The 22,112-nt window shown below is 39.2% G+C and overlaps 1 protein-coding gene and 1 pseudogene across 3 annotated transcripts in view; both read left to right on the forward strand.

Moving 5' to 3' along the window:
• The window catches only part of ATP13A3 (ATPase type 13A3), a 100,997-nt gene that overhangs the window by 59,828 nt on the left and 19,057 nt on the right, over positions 1-22,112 (forward strand). For all 3 annotated transcript variants that reach the window (XM_006761994.2, XM_006761995.2, XM_015562810.1), the window contains exons 16-30: positions 381-497; positions 984-1,001; positions 1,095-1,248; positions 1,342-1,462; positions 7,217-7,341; positions 9,008-9,183; positions 9,715-9,837; positions 9,917-9,996; positions 10,629-10,671; positions 10,970-11,079; positions 11,387-11,483; positions 12,388-12,460; positions 15,135-15,312; positions 17,870-18,057; positions 21,438-21,526. In XM_006761994.2, the coding sequence (XP_006762057.1) occupies positions 381-497; positions 984-1,001; positions 1,095-1,248; positions 1,342-1,462; positions 7,217-7,341; positions 9,008-9,183; positions 9,715-9,837; positions 9,917-9,996; positions 10,629-10,671; positions 10,970-11,079; positions 11,387-11,483; positions 12,388-12,460; positions 15,135-15,312; positions 17,870-18,057; positions 21,438-21,526 (1,692 nt within the window). The remainder of the gene's footprint in view (positions 1-380; positions 498-983; positions 1,002-1,094; positions 1,249-1,341; positions 1,463-7,216; positions 7,342-9,007; positions 9,184-9,714; positions 9,838-9,916; positions 9,997-10,628; positions 10,672-10,969; positions 11,080-11,386; positions 11,484-12,387; positions 12,461-15,134; positions 15,313-17,869; positions 18,058-21,437; positions 21,527-22,112) is intronic.
• Positions 4,873-5,603, forward strand: LOC102753587 (annotated as a pseudogene).

Genomic DNA, 22,112 nt, shown 5'->3' on the forward strand with positions numbered 1-22,112 from the left:
AACAAACAAACTCATATCTTTGGACCTCAGTGTGTTCTTGATCCATTCATTCTACTAACCATATCTGAGCTCCATATAGTTTTGAACACATTCCTGTTAGCAGAAAGGAATCCCTGGATAATAGAAGCAAAATTAGAGAACTTTTTCCCTATTATTTTATTCTGCTTTTCACCTCTTCCTCCTCTCTCCCATGAGTTGCTAAGACTTTAACTAGTTTTGTTTATATTTTGTTTTATTTATGTTAATAATCTAGTAGTGCTCATTTATTTTTTGGACACAAATTTTTTTAACTTCACTAAAAATAGACATAGTGTTTTATTTAAAAATGAAATCAGTGGATTCCATTTTATAAAGCAATATGTTGTATATTTTCCTTTCAGATTCTGGAGGAAGCAACTGAAGAGGAAACAGCACTTCATAATCGAATTATGCCAACTGTGGTTCGTCCTCCAAAACAACTGCTTCCTGAATCTACACCTGTAGGAGACCAGGAAATGGTGCGAAATCACTTTAAGCTGGATTATACTGTTGATGCCAACATTCAGTCCTCACTTTGAAATACAACTAGAAGATGAAATCACATTCTTTAACTCTCATGCAGATATGAATATTTTAACTATGTTTATTGGAAATTATTGTTGGGATATTGCAGGTATACTTTGTGAAATACTGAGATATATTTCTCAGTATCCCTTTAAATTGCAACTGTATTCCTAGAATTTAATAAAAAGAATATGTGAGAAGTGAATTTTTTTAAATTTGCCCCCTCAGTTTATTTTAGTATTTAATGTTAATATTTTTAGGATAGCAGAATACTTGAAATATTCAAGGATGTACTTTTTAAAAATGGGAGGCAGAGGAGAAGCAATCTTGAAACATAACTTTGAAATAATCGAAGTTTCTTGCTGTTTTGTGGATACATAGTTGTTTTTTATCTTAAGGACTTAATCTGTACTATTTATTTTTTTTTGTTTTGTTTTTAGGAGCTGTTTGAACTTCCAGTGAGTGAAGAATGTTTACTTTTTTACCTAAGTATATTTGTTTTAATTCTTAAAGAATAATAAATACTTCATGCATCTTTTGAAATTATACAGGCTGTTTATGAGATAGGAATTGTTCGCCAGTTCCCATTTTCTTCTGCTTTGCAACGTATGAGTGTGGTTGCAAGGGTGCTAGGGGATAAAAAAATGGATGCCTACATGAAAGGAGCACCTGAGGTCATTGCCAGTCTTTGTAAACCTGAAACAAGTAAGGAGCCAACTCTATTTGAATAAAATTCTGGTATTTGTATAGGCTTTTATTAGCAATTCTAACAATGATACTTATTTTTTCCTTTTAAAGTTCCTGTTGATTTTGAAAATGTTTTAGAGGATTACACTAAACAGGGCTTCCGTGTAATTGCTCTTGCACACAGAAAATTGGAATCAAAACTGACATGGCATAAAGTGCAGAATATTAGCAGGTAAGGTTGATTCACAATTTTTCTACAGTTTTTCCAATAATGCATCATTTATGTTTATATGTCACATACAATAGTTTGTATGTAGTTAGGTGTTCATTAAGTATTTATTGAATGTATGCAAGTACACATAATGTAATGGTTTTCTTTTTAGTTGATTGAAACAGCTCTTTGGAACTATTTTCTATTTATTTGTTAAATATTTATTGAGTCCCTGCTGTATGTCAGGCATGTTCTAGGAACATAATCATGTTTTACTAAACCTAATTCTACAGAAGTTAATTTTTCCCAAATGATCAGTTTGCTTTTGCCTAGTGGTTGGAACCAAGTACTTATTTAGTCAGTATCATGAGTCACAATAAACAATTACCACCTACCCCAAAGTTCAAATGGTATTACCAACATCACATTTACGTCCAGGTATAGATATGGATTTTACCTTCAAGGATTCTCTTTCACTGTAACTGATACAGACCTACCCTTTAAGGATAACATTTGTAAGCAAGCAGAAACGTATATTCATTAGCTGTCCTGATAATTTTGCCTGTGAAATAGCCTTCTCTTCCTCCATTCCCACAGCCATTATCTCTAATTCAAGGACTCAGCTCTTTTTCCTAGTCTTTCCTTCCTGCAGTCTGTATTCCACACTGCCTTCAGAGAGAGCTTTTTAACTTTCAGACTTATTACCAGAATCTTACCTGGAGTTCTTATAAATGGCTTCCCATCACCTATTGGAGGAGTTCACAATCAGAGATATGTATCAGGAAGGAAAACAAAACGTAATTTTTTTACATGGGTAAATGATACAAACTTATCAGAAAAAAGATGTACAAATGGCCAGTGAACACATGAAAATGATAGGACACTTCAGTTCTTGGGGAACTGCAAAATAAAACCATACTATGGCATCACTTTTCTTCTAAGATTGACAAAATTGGAAAGATTGATAATAACAAGTGTTAGTGAAGTTTTGAGAAAATTATAACAACACTAGAGGCCTGGTGCACGGATTTGTGCATGGGTGGGGGCGGGGGTCCCTCAGACTGGCCTGCGCCCTGGGACCCCTCAGGGGGATGTAGCAGTGCACCAAGTGGCAGGCAGCCAGGAAGGAGCCTGGCTTCTGGCTGAGCAGCACTCTCCCTTTGGGAGTGCACTGACCATCAGGGGGTAGCTCCTGTGCTGAGCGTCTGCCCCCTGGTGGTAAGTGCATGTCATAGCGACTGGTTGGCCGTTACTTCCTGTCGTTTGGTCATAAAGGTTGCTTAAGCTTTTTTATATATAATAGAGGCCCAGTGCACGAAATTTGTGCACGGAGTTGGGGGGCCCCTCAGCCCAGCCTGTACCCTCTCCAATCCGGGACCCCTTGGGGGATGGCCGACTGCTGGTTTAGGCCTGATCCCAATCGGACCTGAACCAGCAGTCAGACATCCCTCTCGCAATCCAGGACCACTGGCTTCTAACTGCTCACCTGCCTGCCTGCCTAATGCCCCCAACTGCCCTTCCCTGCTGGCCTGGTTGCCATATGGTCCCAGTGCATGAATTTGTGCACCTTGAAAGGAACTTTGGGCCGCAAGGCTGTGGTGGGCACAGGGGCAGGTCTCGGCCCATCCTCAGTGCCCCCTCCTGACCCTTCCCACCGCAGCCCCCAGTCCCCTGTCTGCTGGCAGCCCCACTCCTGCCACGCTGGTCCCACGTGCTGATAGCGCCAGCCCCGTTTGCACCCGCTGATGGCACAGAGCAATTGGGGCCGGTGCCAGCAGCGGTTGCAAGTGGGGACAGCACTGTCAGCGGGTGCAAGTGGGGACGGCACTGTCAGCGGGTGCGAGTGGGGACGATGCTGTCAGCGGGTGCGAGTGGCAGCTGCTGCTCCAATTGCCCCTCAGGAGCAGAGGGAGGTGGAGAAGCCCTGAGGGATGATCGGGGCTGGCAGCTACCGCTCGCACCCACTGACGGCACTGAGTGATCGGCACCTGCAGTGGGTGCGAGCGGGGCCGGTGCCAGCAGCAGGTGCAAGTGCTGGGCTGGACCGCAGTGCGCGGGAGCAAAGAATTTTCAGGAACCATCAGAGGCTCGCCCCAATGACAGCGACCGGCACCCTAGGGCCGGCAGCAGGAGTGAGCGGTGGCTCCAGCGCCGGCTGCGGGTGTGAGTGGGGCTGGCACTGGCAGCAGGTGCAAGTGGTGGCTGATAGCCCCTCAGGAGCAGAGGGAGGTGGAGAAGCCCTGAGGGATGATCGGGGCTGGCAGCTACCGCTCGCACCCACTGACGGCACTGAGTGATCGGCACCTGCAGTGGGTGCGAGCGGGGCCGGTGCCAGCAGCAGGTGCAAGTGCCAGGCTGGACCGCAGTGCGCGGGAGCAAAGAATTTTCAGGAACCATCAGAGGCTCGCCCCAATGACAGCGACCGGCACCCTGCCTTGGTCTGGTGCCCCTGCTCACTTGCTCCACCGACACCAGCCATGTTCTACGCTCTGCTGCCTGCTGCCGACTCCCACTATGTTCCACGCGCACCCCCTGGTGGTTAGCACACGTCATAGCTACTGGTTGTTTGGTTGTTCTGCTGTTTAGTCTATCTGCATATTAGCCTTTTATTATATAGGACTAGATGCCTGGTGCACGAAATTTCATGCAGGGGGGCGAGGGAGGGGAGTCCTCAGCCTGACCTGCACCCTCTCCAAATCAGGAGCCCTCAGGGGATGTCCTACTGACAGCTTGGGCCCAGTCCCTGTGGCTCTCTGCTCTCTGCGGGGCCTGCCTGCTCCACACCACAGGGATGGGCAAGCAGGCCCTGCTGGGTGCTGCCCAAGCAGGCTGGGTTGCGCTTGCCTGCTCCCGGGTCATTGCAGTGGCCCCCAAGCAGGCCATGCTGGGTGCTGCCTGCGGGCCCTGCTTGCCTGCTTGTGGGTTGCTACAGCGACATCCAAGCAGGCCCTGCTGGGTGCTGCTTGCAGACGCACTTGCCTGCTGGGCTCCGCCAGCGTCCTGCCCCAGCCGCTATAGGCGCCGCCATCTTTGTCATGGAGTGATGGTTTATTTGTATATTACTTTTTCATTAGATAGGATATTGCTAGTACACTATTAAGTTCTGAAGAACATTTAAATTTGCTTATTTGACCTAGCAAGTGCAGCTCTAGGAATCCAGCCTGAAAAAATATTTTATGTGCGTAAGTTCATGTTTAAATAGTACAAATAACATAATACTCACCAATAGGGCAAAAGTTAAATTATGGACATTAGAACTTCTAATTATTTCAGGTACATTAAATAAAAAGTGTTTGTAGTACAATTATGTTTTCTGAGAGAGAACTAAAGGAGTAGAATGGACAGCCAAATTAACTAAAAGGAAAAACTACATTAGGAATTCTAACTAGAACACATTATTTGAGGGATGTGGTCTAAGCATGAATGTTTGAAAAAAAAAAACCAAAAACGTGGCTTACTGCCGGCCGCTTTCCTTCCGAGAAGGCCTGTAGGCAGCAGCCATGGCGCCCAGCCGAAATGGCATGATCCTAAAGCCCCACTTCCACAAGGACTGGCAGCGGTGCGTTGCCATGTGGTTTAATCAGCTGGCGCAGAAGATCCACAGACGCAAGGCCCGGCGCCCCATTGCCCCTTGCCCTGAGTCCAGACCTATCCGACCCATAGTGAGATGCCCCACCGTTTGGCACCCACGCCAGAAGGGCCTTCAGCTTGGAAGAGTTAAGGGTGGCTGAAATCCACAAAATGGTGGCCGGGACCATTGGGATCTCGGTGGATCCGAGGCGGCGGAACAAGTCCACTCCCTGCAGGCCAACGTGCAGCGGCTGAAGGAGTACCGCTCCAAGCTCATACTCTTCCTCAGGAAGCCTTTGACCCCTAGGAAGGGAGACAGTTCTGAAGAACTCAAATGGGCTACCCAGCTGACCAGACCAGTCATGCCCATACGGAATGTCTACAAGAAGGAGAAAGAAAGCCAGGGTCATCACAGAGGGAGGAGAACTTCAAGGCTTTTGCCAGTCTTTTCATGGCCTGTACCAATGCCTGGCTCTTTGGCATCCAGGCAAAAAGAGCCAATGAAGCTGCAGAACAGGATGTTGGAAAAGAAAAAATAAAGTGCTGTTGGCAACTTGTGATTAAAAAACAAACTGATAACCAAATGAAATGATGCATATACATGATTGAGAGCCAAAATGTAAAATGTTATATCGATTCCTGCGAAGGGCATATTAGGCTCTTTTTTGTCTCTACAGCTTCACCTTTTGCTAGTTCCCTCCTAAGGACTAACTGTTGAATTGCCTATAGTTCTTGAGCCTGTTCTATTCAGACATCCTTCCATGCCCTTGGATGGGCTATTCCTTCTGCCCAGAATACACTATTCTTTATCAGCTTCTCTCTCTGCTTCCCTTCATCCTCATCCTTCAATCTTCTCTGTGTCCATTCTAACTTCTGGGAATAGGTTCTGGCATTTCTCTAACAGCTTGAATCTTTATATCTTGAATTAAATATTGTAGTATTCATTAATTAGAGGACAAAATTTCCATGACCTGTATCTTAGGAAAGTTAGGAAACCACTTAAAGCCAGAAATGGCTAGTATCTTGTAGGAAAATGGCTGCAGTATTCTTGATCTAGTAGTTTCACATTTGTAAAGCTTTGTGCTTTGAAATGCATTTTCAGGTTCAAGGCTTGTTTCTCCTACTATCACCAGTAATATCATTTGTAGTAAGTTTCCTAACTGTTCTTTAATACCTTTAACACTCCTTGTTCTGAATTATATTTCAAAGATATTGAGGTTTATAGCTATGTAAAGGGCCTATAATTGTTGAATTTTGTGTAGAAAAACCACTTGGTTATTGCAAGTGTGAAATTTTAGTCCCTAACCTCAAGCCCCCTTTCTCTATTGAAAAAAGTATTTCTCTGATTTAGCTTGAGATTTCTTAACACAACTATCGCTGAACAGACTTCATGTACATTATAATGCTGACGTGCCTATTATTTTCTGTTTTGCTTGCTTGTCTGTTTCCCCAAAAAACATATTGAAGAGTATTTATCATACCTTTTTATCTTTGACATCCCAACGATTTCTGTAGTACTTGGTGCATTATAGATAACTATTTGAAGGAATAACATCTTTAACTATTGAATATGAATATTCTAAAAGACTTATCTCTGGATTCCAAGTAGATCTCATTGTTGGATTGCTAATGCTTCTTACATCCCACTTCAAGGATCAAGAGTTTTATAAAAATTCATCAAAAATTTGATAATGAATGTAGTATAATTGTATCAAATGTACTTACGGGACAGTTTTTTCCCCTTTCTCTCAACATTTAAGTTAGGGTATGTTGTGTGTGGGATGGTAAAAAATAGATTTATTTATGCTTGTTCAGTTGGTGAGTAGGATATAAGATGAACATTCCTTAGCACTATGTGTTTTTAGTGTCTTACAAAGGAATACAGTGTCCCTTGATATCTGTGTGGGAATTGGTTCTAGGACTCCCCTGGGGATGTGGAGAGCCAACTAACTATACATGATTCTTATATTCCTGCATTTAAGAGGGTAAAATTTAATTTCAATGTATTTCTTGGGAATTTTTTTTCCAGGCTTAATTTTTTTTTAAGATATTGAATTCATAAACATACACATATGAGCATTGTTCTGCCTATAAAATGTCTTAATTTATAATATTTGGGTATTTTAAATTGCTTTATCAATATAATGAGAAAATAGCCCGTTCACTTGACTATACCATTACGTGCTAAAATTTCTTTTTCTGCAGAGATGCCATTGAAAACAACATGGATTTTATGGGATTAATTATAATGCAGAACAAATTAAAGCGAGAAACCCCTGCAGTACTTGAAGATTTGCATAAAGCCAACATTCGCACTGTCATGGTCACAGGTTAGACTTTATAAAATGACTCAGAAAAATTTGAGTGTGACTCTTAGAGTTCAAAATATATTAACAGATGACCAATTGGTTATAAAAGTATATTATATTGTGGCTCCATCCTGCATTGCCCTATTTCAGCTTTGAATTTTTTTTTTTTAGGTGTAAGTTAACTTGGTACTATGATTTTGAAGTCTAACAAATTCTGTTGATAGAAAGTATAGTACAGTGATGGCGAACCTATGAACTCATTTTTTTGGTTGATTTTTCTATGTTAAATGGCATTTAAATATATAAAATAAATATCAAAAATATGTCTTTGTTTTACTATGGTTGCAGATATCAGAAATTTCTATATGTGACACGGCACTAGAGTTAAGTTAGGGTTTTTCAAAATGCTGACACGCCGAGCTCAAAAGGTTCGCCATCACTGGTATAGTAAGATAATAAAGGGCACACCATAAAATTTTAACCTCTGCTTCTTTTTATCTCTCTGTAATCATATATTTCTTATAGCACTTATTGTGCCTTGCTCTGTGTTAGATATTTGTACATTTGTTTGCTCTACTAGAATTATGTTTTAGACTCTGAGATTCATCTGATAGCATAGTTGTTACTATACAGCTGAAGTAACTAAATTTATTATCTTCCTAGCAATTTTTGGTTTTAATGACTGCTTCAAGGCACTTTCTATCTCTGTATCTCTTTCCCCTCTGTCTCTACCATGACTGACTATGGTTTCGTTGTCCTAAGGGGTCTGTCTGATCACTGGAAGACACCCTTGGAAATAGTGTGTAGGAGTTGGGGAAAAAAATAATATTGCCCTTCAGTCTGATAGCAGTGGGCTCCCAAGACCTTTGTCAGCTTCTCTTGTAAGCTAGTATTTTCTTCTCTTGAACCTATCCTTTACAGTGCTGCTCTTCTTTTTTCTCATGGCTGAGAAGTTGTCTGTCTTTGTTCTCTTTACATCTTGTAAAGATTATATTCTTACTACCTTGCTTATCTTTTAGTTCTGTGTAATTTTGCTTTTGTAATTCATTCTTTCTTTCCTGTGATACTATTCTAGTATTCTTAAACAGATCACCGGTCACTCCTAGGTTGTTTCAAAAAATATTTATTGAGCGCTTGCTCTGTATGTAGCACTGTGGCAGGTGCTACTAGTGAATGACTCAAAGATTGAGAATGGCCCTGGCTTGGTGCTCAGTTGGTTGGAACGTTGTCCTGTGCACCAACATGTTGTAGATTTGATTCCAGGTGAGGGCATATACCTAAATTGCAGGTTCTTTCCTCCCTCAGGCCAAGTACAAGAGGCACTGATTGATGTTTCTCTCTCCTCCTCCTCCTCCTTCCTTTTCTCCTCCCCGTCCTCCTCCTCCTCCCGCTACCCACCCTCTCAAATCAATAAAAACATATCCTCAGGTGAGGGTTAAAATAAAAAAGAAAGAGAATGTATTTGGTTTTAAAAATTGGGAGTGAGAATGTTCTGACTGTTTAGTATATATGTGCTTGCATTATTTAAGGCTTCCTTTGATAAGTATGTCCTGATTATTTTATTTTAAACATTATCTTCATTTTGCCTAGTCCAGTGGTAGGGTCTATAGTAGATTTTCAATAAGCACTTGTTGGTTAATCCATTTATGTTTTAATTTTAATGTGTTTTCAATATTTTGAAAATTAGGTGACAACATGTTGACTGCTGTCTCTGTGGCCAGAGACTGTGGAATGATACTACCTCAGGATAAAGTTATTATTGCTGAAGCATTACCTCCAAAGGATGGAAAAGTTGCCAAAATAAACTGGCATTATGCAGACACTCTAACACAGTGCAGTAATTCATCAGCAGTTGACTCGGAGGTAATGTCAAGATGAATTTTTCTCTTTGAAGCTTGCATGTTTTAATTTAGTCTAAAAAAGTAAAATGTGCATTCAAATTTAACAAAGCAAAAAGTAAACAGAAACAGAAGCCTGGGCTTCTGATTCGTTAGATCCAGGAATCTCAGTGCTTTAAATTTTGATAGTTAGACAAAGTTGAGAAGCGCACTTTTAAAGTATAAGAATCCCAAAGATTTATCCTATTTTAAAAGTAGTGATAAATGGTGAAGGTAGGCCAAAATATTCAGTTCATGGATCATTTCAAATTGAAGCTGATACTTAGCCTTCCTTATGTTTGTGTGTGTGTGTGTATGTTTGTTTTCTTAAGAAACATATAGATAGGTTCATCCCCTTAAAATTGATTTTCCCTCTACTTTCAATAAATGTTAAACTTTCAATGTCTTGTGTAAAATATCAAATGAAAAAAATTAGTTTTGGATCAGATATATTTAAAATAAGGTAGCGTTACTTGGTTTGGCTTCCTAAATATTATTTTGAATGTTGTATACACAGGCAATTCCAATTAAATCAGTCCACGATAGCTTAGAGGATCTTCAGGTGTCTCGTTATCATTTTGCAATGAATGGAAAATCATTTTCAGTGATACTGGAGCATTTTCAAGACCTTGTTCCAAAGGTTAGTTATTTGGGTTTATGTATGTGTTCACATAAATACATTGTAACCAGAATTTTAAAGAAATTCATATTTTTTCCAGTTGATGTTGCATGGCACTGTATTTGCTCGTATGGCACCTGATCAGAAGACACAATTAATAGAAGCATTGCAAAATGTAGAGTAAGTATTGGGGTGTGCGGTGTGTTTTTTTTGTTTTGTTTTTTAGTGAATTGTAGTTCATTTTCAAACCCAGAAAAGTAACTAATATTTCATGTATATATTATTATCCCCTGTGAGGTAGGTAAGCGATAACTTTAAGTCTCTATTTAAAAGGGGCTTATGTGCTCATGTCGGCTCTTGCAGCTAAAGTACAATATCTACAGTTTCTTTTCCAGGTCATATGTATGAGGTAGAGTTCATTCATCTCAGTTTGATGGAAGTGACTTTATAGTTTTAGTAAATAAATATGTTTCAAGTTTTTAAGGGAGAACTCTTTACTGATAGCCTTAAAAGTAAGTGTGCTAAAGGCTGTACAAGCCCAAGTACTTTGCTCTAAAGATTAGGAAATTGAGATGTTAAAATGATAAAGTGATTTGTCCATCTTATGACAGAAATTGGACAATACCCAGGTTATCTGACATGCAGGCTGATGCAAAGCAACATGCCTGTGATCACTGTAATGAAAAGATTAATTTGTTTCACTGGGGGGAATCTTGGTTTCTTAGCTCTTCATACTATTGTATTAGAGAAATCTTAAATATTGTGCCTTTTAGGAAATTAATCAAAATCTTAACATAATTTTTCTTCCCCAGTTACTTTGTTGGGATGTGTGGTGATGGTGCAAATGATTGTGGTGTAAGTATAATTTTTGTAATTTATAATTCTTTCTCTAGCCCAGGGGTGGGGAACATCGGGCACGCAGGTCATATAAGGCCTGCGAAATCATTTGGTCTGGTCCTGCCAAAGCATTAGGGGTGATTTAATGAAATGTTTGACCAAATATAGCAGGCTATTTTTAAGTTGATAATTTTGTATGACCCTTGAATGATGTTATAAATATCCAAATGGCCCTTGACAGAAAAAAGGTTCCCTACCCCTGCTAGCCTAAGTCACATTCAGAGGATGTTACCAGTTTTCTTTTTCTAACTTTTAGGCTCTAAAGAGGGCACATGGAGGCATTTCTTTATCAGAGCTCGAGGCTTCAGTGGCATCTCCCTTTACCTCCAAAACTCCTAGTATTTCCTGTGTGCCAAACCTCATCAGGTAGGACAAATTAAAAATTTCCTATTGTCTCTTTGTAGCTTGCTTTAATAATATGGGGGGGAAATGATCACAGAAAGTAATACGAATTTGTTTTTATGGTGTTTTGGTATATTTGATCTGTTATTTATTAGCAACAGATTGATTGTTACTCCTCATCTCTTCCAGTTCTGCTTTGGCTTAGTTCTTTGGGTAGAAGTGTGCTTTATTGTAGCGGTTGAATGTTAATATTCATCTGTCAAGATATAATTGTGGTTTGGAGGAGGAGTTTGAAATGCCTTTATTCACATGCCAACATTTGTTTTCACAGGGAAGGCCGTGCTGCTTTAATGACTTCCTTCTGTGTGTTTAAATTTATGGCTTTGTACAGCATTATACAATACTTCAGTGTTACTCTACTGTATTCCGTGAGTACTGATATTGCTTATCCTTAGACATTAAGTAAGACATTTAAATTAAGATATGAGCAATGTGTTTGATTTTGAATGCATGCATTAATTATGGAATTTACATAATTAGCAGTTATAAACTTTTCTTTAGTTTTACTATGTTTTGTGTAGCAGATTGAAAAATCTCATTAATATGGAATATCATTTTCCTCAAGGCTGACAGCTGTGGTTGAACCTTGTGAATAAAAGATGAGTGTATACTTTTTTGCCTTGAGCACAGATTGGACATCTTTTCTAGAATTCTTTTAAATAAGCTGTGACATATTTCAGAATTGTAGTTAATTTTGCTATATATTTACAGGAAAAGGCCGGAATGAGAAAAGGTGTTTCAGCAATAGTTGGAGGATATTATGAATTTGGAGAAAAAGCTTAAATAGTGGTGTCCATAAGTACTCTGTCAGATTTTATCCTGAAAGCGATCTCACTTTAGATATATCTCTAAGTGAACATTGGTGACATCCCAAGGAGTCTTTGTGAAACTATACTTTTTTATCATTTGTAGAAAGTATCAGGAGGGATGTTGTTAGATATTAAGGAAGCTTCAAGATACTAATTTTCAAGAATATTGAATATTGTGAGTAAAAGTTTGTGTTTTCTTTTTGCCAAAAAAAGCTTTAAAAGATTTTTATTGATTTGAATTGTTAGGAGATGCCTTATATATTAACATATTAATTTGAATGTTTGCAAATATGTTGTATTTCACTGATTCGAAAGGCAAATGTATTTCACTTTTCAAGCAGGTCCAAGTGTCATTTAGTAGTAATCATTGGGGTTGGGGCTGGGGGGGGGGGGGCACTAAAACCAGAGAAAAATGGTAATTGTTCCTGAAAACTAAATTTGTTTTAAAAAATTACTTCTGTAGGTCTTAAGTAACCTAGGAGACTTCCAGTTTCTCTTCATTGATCTGGCAATCATTTTGGTAGTGGTATTTACAAGTGAGTATTTTGTTAGTGATTTGAAAGCCTATGAAATTCTAATGTGACTTGTTAAACTTTGGTAAATTTACATCAACAATTGTAACACTGCATACCTCTCCAGATTTCCTGTTAATGTTGCCTTTTATTACCAGTTGCTTATGTTTTGCCCCATTTATTTTATTCTCTCTCCACTCTTTTTTGAAATATTTGAGAATAAGTTTGTATTATTATGCCCCTTTGCCCCTGAATATTTTAGTATATATTGCCGAAAAACAAAGCCATTCTCTTATATTGTATAATTAAAAACAGTTGTAAAGATCAGGAAATTTAGCATGGATAAAATAGTATCTAATCCACAGCAGGTATTCAGGTTTTGTCATATGTCCCAACAATGCCCTTTTATAATCATACTAGAGGCCCAGTGCAAAAATTCGTGCATGAGCCAGGGTGGGGGCGGGGTGTCCCTCAGCCCGGACTGCACCCTCTCCAATCCAGCAGTTGGACATACCTCTCACAATCCAGGACTGCTGGCTCCTAACTGCTCGCCTGCCTGATCACCCCTAACTACCCTCTCCTGCCGGCCTGATCATCACCCCCTTACTGCCCTCCCCTACTGACCTGGTCATCACTAACTACCCTCCTCTGCCCGCCTGGTCGCTCCTAACTGCCCTCCCCTGCCGTCTTGGTCACCCCTAACTGTTCTCCCCTGCTGGCCTGATTGCAACTAACCACCTCTGCCTCGGCCCCTGCCCCGTGGCTTTGTCTGGAAGATGTCCAATCTAATTAGCATATTATCCTCTTATTAGTATAGATTTTTTAAAATATATTTTTATTGATTTCAGAGATGAAGGGAGAGGGAGAGACAGATAGAAACATCAATGATGAGAGAGAATCATTGATCGGCTGCCCCCTGCACACCCCATACTGGGGATTGAGCTCACAACCCAGGCGTGTGCCCTTGACCTGAATCGAACCTGGGACCTTTCAGTCTGCAGGCTGACTCTCTATCCACTGAGCAACCAGCTATGGCCCAACAATGTCCTTTTATACCTATCTTTTTTCCTAGTCCCCTAGCTTAGGTCTTATCAGGGCTCACAAACTTCATGTAATTATCATGTCTCTTTAGTCTTCTTTAGTCGGAATATTACATTAGCCTTTTTTTGGCATCTGTTGATATTGATATTTATGAAAGAAGATATACCAATTATATGGCTTTGTGCATTATAGTGTAGTTAGACTCAGGCTATGAATTGGTGATGTTCACATAAAAATAAATAATAATGACCCTAGTCGGTTTGGCTCAGTGGATAGAGCATCGGCCCATGGACTGAAGGGTCCTGGGTTCAATTCTGGTCAAGATCATATACCTCAGTTGCAGGCTTGATCCCCGGCCCTGGTTGGGGTGCATGCGGGAGGCAACCTATCGATGTGACTCTCTCACATTGATGTTTCTCTCTGTCTCTCCACCTCCCACTCTCTCTCTTAAAAAAAAAAAAAAATCAATGGAAACATATCCTTGGGTGAGGAGGATTAACAACTACAAAAATAATAATAATAAAAATAAATAGTAATGGTAATAGGATCTGACTCATTTAATCAAATAAAAATTTAGTTCATACTGGCAGGCAGTCAATGAATGAATGAATACATAAATGAATAAATGAAATGATGGACTTAAATCATGGAAAGAACCTTCCCAGTTTTATTGACATTTTAGGCCAAATAATTTTTTGTTGTTGCGGATTATTCTGTGCATTGTAGGATGCTTACCAGCATCTCTGGCCTCTATCCAACTAGGTGCCTGTAACACTCTTCCAGTTGTGACAACCAAAAGTATCTGCAGACATTGTCAAATGTTTCCTGAGTGGCAAAATCATGTTGGTTGAGAATGACTTATTTAGACCATTTTTTAATTAAATTTATTGGGATGAATTGGTTAATAAAATTGTAGGTTTCAGGTGTACAATTCTATCATAATACATCATAGACAATCTAATGAATGCTAAAAATCAGTGAATGAGCCCTGGCAGGGTGGTTCAGTTGATTGGAACGTTGTCCTGTACACCACAAAAAGGTTGTGGGTTCTGTCCCGATCAGGGCACATACGAGGTGACTGATCAATGTTTCTTTCTTTCTTTCTTTCTTTCTTTCTTTCTTTCTTTCTTTCTTTCTTTCTTTCTTTCTTTCTCTCTCTCTCAGGTCTATTTTTGTGATTTTAAAATTTGACAAATTTTCTTCTTCCCAATCAGTTCAGCACACTGTGGGTTTGGACATGGCTAGCTCTCTCTCTCTCTCTCTTTCTCTCTCTCTCCCTCCCCCCCTCTCTCTCTTTCTCTCTCTCTCAAAATAACCCGAAAAATACTAGTGAATGTAATTTGATGTGGGACAGGAATTTTACATAGTCTTATTATACATATTATTTATGAACAAACTAAAAAAAGAGAGACTTAACAGTGGAGAAACTCAGTGGGTAACACCTTAATAAACAAACAAAGCCTTTTTTATGTTACTGTTTTGTTTATTTTGCTTCAAACCTTTGTTAATGTCTTATGAGGAAGAAATTGTATTATTTTAATTGTAGTTGTCAAAAACAAATTTTTTAAGTTTCTAAATGAATTTGATTATGCATTTTATAGTGACAAATTGATTGAGCAACAAGCAATAAACCTTTCATCTTTTTCTTCTAATGTAGTGAGTTTAAATCCTGCCTGGAAGGAACTTGTGGCACAAAGACCACCTTCAGGTCTCATATCGGGGGCCCTTCTCTTCTCCGTTTTGTCTCAGATCATCATCAGCATTGGATTTCAGTCTTTGGGGTTTTTTTGGGTCAAGCGGCAACCTTGGTATGAAATATGGCATCCACATTCAGAGTAAGTTGGTTAGTCCATTTCGAAGACTGTGTGAAGTATGTGTAACATTCATACATGTAAGAATAAGTCTAAGTTTTTATATAAGAACTAGAGGCCTGGTGCACAGAGTCATGCACTGATGGGGCCCCTCGGCGTGGCCTGCAGGTATTGGGCCAAAACCAGCAGTCCAATGCCGCCTGCTGCTCCTGCCTGCCGCTCCTGCTCATCCCGGCCCCGCCGCATCTGCTGCTGCTTAGTAGGCTCGCTGATGCTCCACTGCAGTCTCTGGGCTGTGGCAGCCAGCCATGAGCCCCGCGTCTGGCGCCCTTCAGTGAGCTGGGCAGCGCTCCCACTGTGGGTGCACACTGACCATCAGGGGACACAGCTCCTATGTTGAGTGTCTGCCCCCTGGTGGTCAGTTCATGTCATAGCAACCAATCAGTCAACTGGTCATTTAGGCTTTTATATATATAGATTTTTGCATGCAGCTTAATTAAACACTTAAATGATTTATATCATGACTGTATCATGATAAATTTCTTCTGTGTGTAGGAAGACAGTCTGGCAAGATCTTAATAATCACTACCAAGATGGGGACATTGGACCAGTTTCTTAATTTGCTACTGAGCTTTGCTTTCTTTATCTGTAAAATTAGAAAGTTGAAATTAAATACTTGGGCCTCTTCTAAACCCTGAATGTTGGTGCTTCTAACTTTTCTAACCCCATTTTAGGAAATAGCATTTTAAAACAAATTCTTTTTTTAAGTATTATTTGTTTATGGGTAGAGTATTCTACAGTTCACAAAACATGACAACATCATTTTAATTAATTAAACATAAAAACTATTCACTTAAGGTAATTTTGTAGATTTAAATTTTCAGATGCGCACATTTATTTTGCTTGATTGAGGGAGATTACTTTCTTTAAAGCTTTAGAAACATAATATTACTGTTTGCTTATCTATATATATAAAAGCTTAATATGCTAAGTTTCCGGCCGTTCCACCAGTCACTATGACGTACACTGACCACCAGGGTGCTGACGTTTCGACTGGTAGGTTAGCTCTCTGCTGGGGTCTGGCCAATTGGGACTGGGCAAGACAGGCTGGATACACCCTGGAGCCCTCCCGCGACCCCTCCCCTGGCCCCAATTGTGCACCAGTGGGGTCCCTCAGCCTGGCTTGCACCCTCTCACAATCTGGGACCCCTTGGAGAATGTTGGAGAGCTGGTTTCGGCCTGATTCCTGCAGGTCAGGCTGAGGGAATCCGTGCATCAGGCCTCTAGTATGTACATATAAACACTGCATATGAAAAGGAATAGATGGGGTTGTTCTCAAGAAATTTTCCAGATTTGTAGCAGATTTTTTTTTTATTCATATTAAAATTTTAATCAAGGAATCATGTTAAAAGTCTTGAGTGACCTCTAAAAGAATAGTAAACAAACAAAGCTAAGGGATGGGGGGAGCAATGAAATAATGAAAAATTGCTGGGGTCCAACCCCAGCAGGTCCAGTGGTTCCCCATAGGCGTGGACGGAGTCAGCGAAGAAGGAATGACACGGAGACAGCATTCAGTTGATCAGCAGCCTAGCCAGGATCTCTAGCCAAGTTCTGGTCAGGATCTCCAGCGAAGTTCTGTAGCCAGGTTCTGTAGCCATGTTCCCTCGCTAGGTTCTCCAGCCAGGTTCAGTCACCAGGTTCTAGTCAGGTTCTCTTGCCATGTTCCATCCAGGTTCTGTAGCCAGGTTCTGTCTCTAGGATCTTCAGCCAGGTTCTCTTGCTAGGTTCTGTCTCTAGGTTCTGTTCCCAGTTTCTGTCCAGGATCTTTTGCCATGTTCTGTCTCTAGGTTCTGTCTCTAGGTTCTGTGGCCAGTTTCTGTCCAGGATCTTTTGCCATGTTCTCTCCAGCGAAGTTCTTCTGTCTCTAGGTTCTGTGTAGGTTCTGTGTCTAAGTTCTGTGTCTGTAGCAGATTTTGTTATAATTTAACAATGCTTATTATAGCTGATGTTTTAGTGATGGATATTGGGGACTTCTTATATTTAGTTCTTTGTTTGCCAGTTCTGCTCACCTGGAAGTAGAGATGAGAGAGCCATAGCTGGAAAATATTGAGGGCTTCAGTGCCAAGTGCTTTGCTGGGCATGTATACACCCTATCATACTCATTTCCCACAGTCACCCTCTGAATGAGCAAGTGGTGTCCACACTTGCAGGTTGGGACACAGGCTCAGAAATTAAATATTTCCTTAGTGATAGCTAAAAAATTATAGAGCTAAGGTCAAACCCAAGGTCAGTTTACCATTACTATGCTAAAATTACTCCCCAAATTTAAAAAGTGAGAGGGGTTTATTAAGTAATGAGGTTTCTTCTAATTTTTTAACTTATTGGAATGTGACTAAATTGAAAAAACCCTTAATGTTCTTCTACCTGTTTTATATAACTTAACCTTAATATTGTTGGGTCTTTTGCTATATACCTTATTTCTATTTATTTTATGATAATCAAGGCAAGTAAGGTAGAATTGGTTTCTTTTGTGCAATTGGTATTGTGTTTAGTAACGTAAAATTTGTTTTGTATGTTTCAGTGCTTGTAATACAACAGGAAGCCTATATGGGAATTTTTCACATTTGTACAATGAAACCGAAGATGATCCACATAATATACAAAATTATGAAAATACCACAGTGTTTTTTATCTCCAGTTTTCAGTACCTCATAGTGGCAATTGCCTTTTCAAAAGGAAAACCTTTCAGGCAACCTTGCTACAAGAATTGTAAGTTTGGCATTTACTGTGATACCCATACTGCTTACCTTCTTTAAAAATAATGTAAGAAGAGTAGAGTTAAAATTGTCTTTTCAAAGTAAAAGAGATATCCATAAATAGAATAAACCTAGTGATCTAGATGTTTACTGTCTGTTTTATTCTCCTGGTAGCTGCCACCCTAAGTTTAAAATTAAAGCCACCAGTTCTGAATATTCCTGGTTTTCATAACCGATTACTTCTGGCTGCAACTTTTATTTTTACATAAAAGTTTCAATTAGAAGCAGGAACAGAGGGTGTTATACTTTCCTTCTGGGTGGTCTACACAGCACAGTTGTCTGTTCTTCATTTTTGACATGGGTATAGCCAATGTTCACGTGGATTTCTTCACTTCTGTCACCTTTGCATCCTGCAGAAGGGGCCAATAGAATGGAGACTTGTAGACTTTTCTTCCATAGCATTAAAAATTTTTGTTTGTTTATTTTTTACTTACTTTATTGGGTGACATGGGTGAATAAAACCATAAAGATTTCAAATGTACAACTCTATAACACATCATCTGCATACTGCATCGTCTGCTCTCCACCCAAAGTCACATCTTTCTGCCATAAGGTTTGTGGGCTTTTTTACTCTATGTAAGGTTTTGTTTTTGAGTCAAAAAGGACTATGAAGGAAATCCTTTATGGTGCCTTACTTTGGTGTCATATTCTATCAAAACGATCTGGTGTCATTAACAAATCTGTGATGCCATAAACTGGGACATATTTAATAGTAACTTGAGTTTACATATTACATTGCATTTTAAGTACTTAAATCTACTCTTTCCTATGGGTTTCTCATTATATCCCCATTTTCTAGTTAAAATAATTTGATGCTGAATGACTTGCTAGTATTTACATAGCTTTGTGGCAGAATGTAAAACAATCTAAATCTTTAACTTAAGGAACATTCTCCCCTGACCCTTAATCACCACACAACACAGAATTTGTTTTAATAGCTATCTTCTGGTGAAGAGTATTACTTGCACTCCGATAGAATTACTAAGAAAGCTACAGGGCCAGGAGAAGCCAGGGGCTGAGAGCGTAGTCCACTGAAAACTCTTACCTCTCAAATGAATACCTGATTTTTCTATTCTTAGTTGAAATCATCTTGGTCTTTTCATTTGGGTGGTTATCTAAATCTGCCAGCTACCCACCTCCCCTGTCAAATTCCTTTGATTAGTGACTCTTTTTCTCCCCTGGCTAAGCAGAGGAAAGATTCAGTTATTTATTTTCTCCTTCGCTTGGAGATCTTGGCAGAGTTTTAGAGGTGTGATCAAAGGGGGTTGCTCCAGGAGAAAGACATGAACATTTGAGAAGCAGTGTTGAGGTGGATGTAAAAAGTTTCTGAGCCTGAGTAAAATTTTTCCTTTTGCAACATTCCAGGAACTAGATTGCAGATCTGTTTTTGCTTATTGTTTGTGAAAATGCAATAGGATTTAAAAAGTATTTAATATGGGCTGTTACTTTATTGAAACAAAACTTCTGTCTCCACATTTTTCTTTGGCATTTGTAGTCTGACATATCTTTTTGTCCTTTTTTGGGTTTTTATTTTTTAGTTTATGTGTTTGTGTATTTCCAACTGGCATTTTTTAAACACTTTTTCTTTAACTGACCCCAATAACTTATCCTATCTAATAAAGAGGTAATATGCAAATTGACCATCACTCCAACACACAAGATGGCTGCCCCCATGTGGACACAAGATGGCCAGCAGGGGAGGGCAGTTAGGGGCAATCAGGCCGGCATGGGAGCAGTTAGGCATCTATTAGGCTGGCGGGGGAGTGGTTAGGGGTGACCAGGCAGGCAGGCAGGTGATCAATTAGGAGCCAGTGGGCCATATAAACTACATATTGTTTTTGTGATTAATCACTATGCTTTAATTATGTTCAATTTGTAACAATGAAAATACATCCTGCATAGCAGATATTTACATTACGATTCATAACAGTAGCAAAATTACAGTTATGAAGTAGCGACAAAAATACTTTTATGATTGGGGGTCACCACAACATGAGGAACTCTATTAAAGGGTTACGGCATTAGGAAGGTTGACCACTGCTCTAGTGTATTATAAAACAGTATATATGTATATATAAAACAATATCATGAACCCAAGCTTCATGATAAAGTTTTGGTTATACATGGTCCTAGATTTGAAGCTGACCTCAAGTAGGAACTTATAACTAAATATTCAGACCAAAGAAAAAAGAGATAAAAGGTTGAGGGCTATCAATGTAGTTGGGAAATTTCTGAGCCTCTCTCATGGCTCATTATGTAAGCACATAGTTAACAAGAGGGCCATGAGCAGAAAGTTTTATTTATTTTATTTATTTTTAAATATATTTGACCGCCACCAAGGTACATGCCCCTGACCGGAATCGAACCTGGGACCCTTCAGTCTGTAGGCCGATGCTCTATCCACTGAGCCAAACTGGTTAGGACAGAAAGTTTTATTTTTGAAGTTGGGAAAGTGATACAAAGTACTACTGGGTGGGATTTACTATTCCTAGCTATCATAGCAAGCCATAGGGGTAACCCACAGTTAACATAATAAATCAGCTCACTCTTTTAAAAAGTATATTTTATTGATTTTTTACAGGGAGGGAGGGAGAGGGATAGAGAGTTAGAAACATCGATGAGAGAGAAACATCGATCAGCTGCCTCCTGCACACCCCCTACTGGGGATGTGCCCGCAACCAAGGTACATGCCCTTGACCGGAATCGAACCTGGGACCCTTCAGTCTGCAGGCGGATGCTCTATCCACTGAGCCAAACCAGTTATGGCAATCAGCTCACTTTTTAGGTTTTAACATTTTCTGTGGAAATACTTTCACAGAAGTCAATGAAATAGTGGTATTCACCTAGCAGAAATATACTTACATTCAACTTAGAATGCCTCTATTTAGGATTATAATGTATCTAATACTGAGAATAAATGTTATTCAGCATTTTTACTAGTACAATCAACAATAATTGTCATTGCATACATGTTTAAATGATGATCTCGTTTTGCCATAAATAGTCTAGTTTCTTATTTGTGAGTTATGACTGGCTTGATTATCTTACAAAGTAGCTGTTTATCTGGGAGAAATACAAATTTTCATAAAGGTCTCTTAGTTTTTTAAATGCTGTTTATTTTTACATCACATAAATGAATACTTTGGTCCTAAGTAATGTATCATACTCTAGGAAGTAATATAGAGCATACTTTATATACTTAAGCAACCTAAATAGCAACATTCAGTATTCACAATCAAATTTAGAACTAACAGAATTGACAGTGTACGAGTTATTATATGCCTTTTTATATAAAGGAACTTTCTAATTTAATTGTGCTACTTTCTTTTTCAGATCTTTTTGTTTTGTCTGTGATTATTTTGTATGTTTTCATATTATTCATCATGTTGCATCCAGTTGCCTCTATTGACCAGGCTCTTCAGGTAAGGCTTAATTTAAGCACATCAATTATTACTGGTTGCCTGAGGAGTGATTGTATCTGGGACAGTAACAGAAAAGGACATATTAGTATTACATGAAATTTACACAGCCAAATGAGACTTCTGGGTGTTTGCTATGGTTTAAAATCTATCCCTCTACTCTTATGTTACTGGGGAAAGAGACTAAACTGTCTACATTTCTTTTTTCCAGGACCGCTTTTTTCTGAATTTTCTAAGATACAGTTATATTAACCCAAAGATACCCCATAAAGAATAAAAACATAATTAAAACAGCAGCTTTTATTGACTCTACTTGCTATTTTATTTTTCTTTCCTGTTTCTTCACTTTGTGTTCCATTTCTACAAACAGATGTCCCTTGGTCCTTAAAAAATAAAAGACTCTCTCCCTTACCACGTACTTACTGAGTAGTCTGCACACACTGCCACTTCTTCACTGTTGATTGAGTTCTCCATACTTTATTTTTTAAATAATTTTTCATTTCATTTTCATGCTTTTTAATGTTTAAAAAAATATATTTTATTGATTTTTTACAGAGAGGCAGGGAGAGGGGATAGAGAGTTAGAAACC

The sequence above is a fragment of the Myotis davidii genome, unplaced genomic scaffold (assembly GCF_000327345.1).
Source record: "Myotis davidii unplaced genomic scaffold, ASM32734v1 scaffold557, whole genome shotgun sequence".
NCBI classification, from domain to species: Eukaryota; Metazoa; Chordata; class Mammalia; order Chiroptera; family Vespertilionidae; genus Myotis; species Myotis davidii.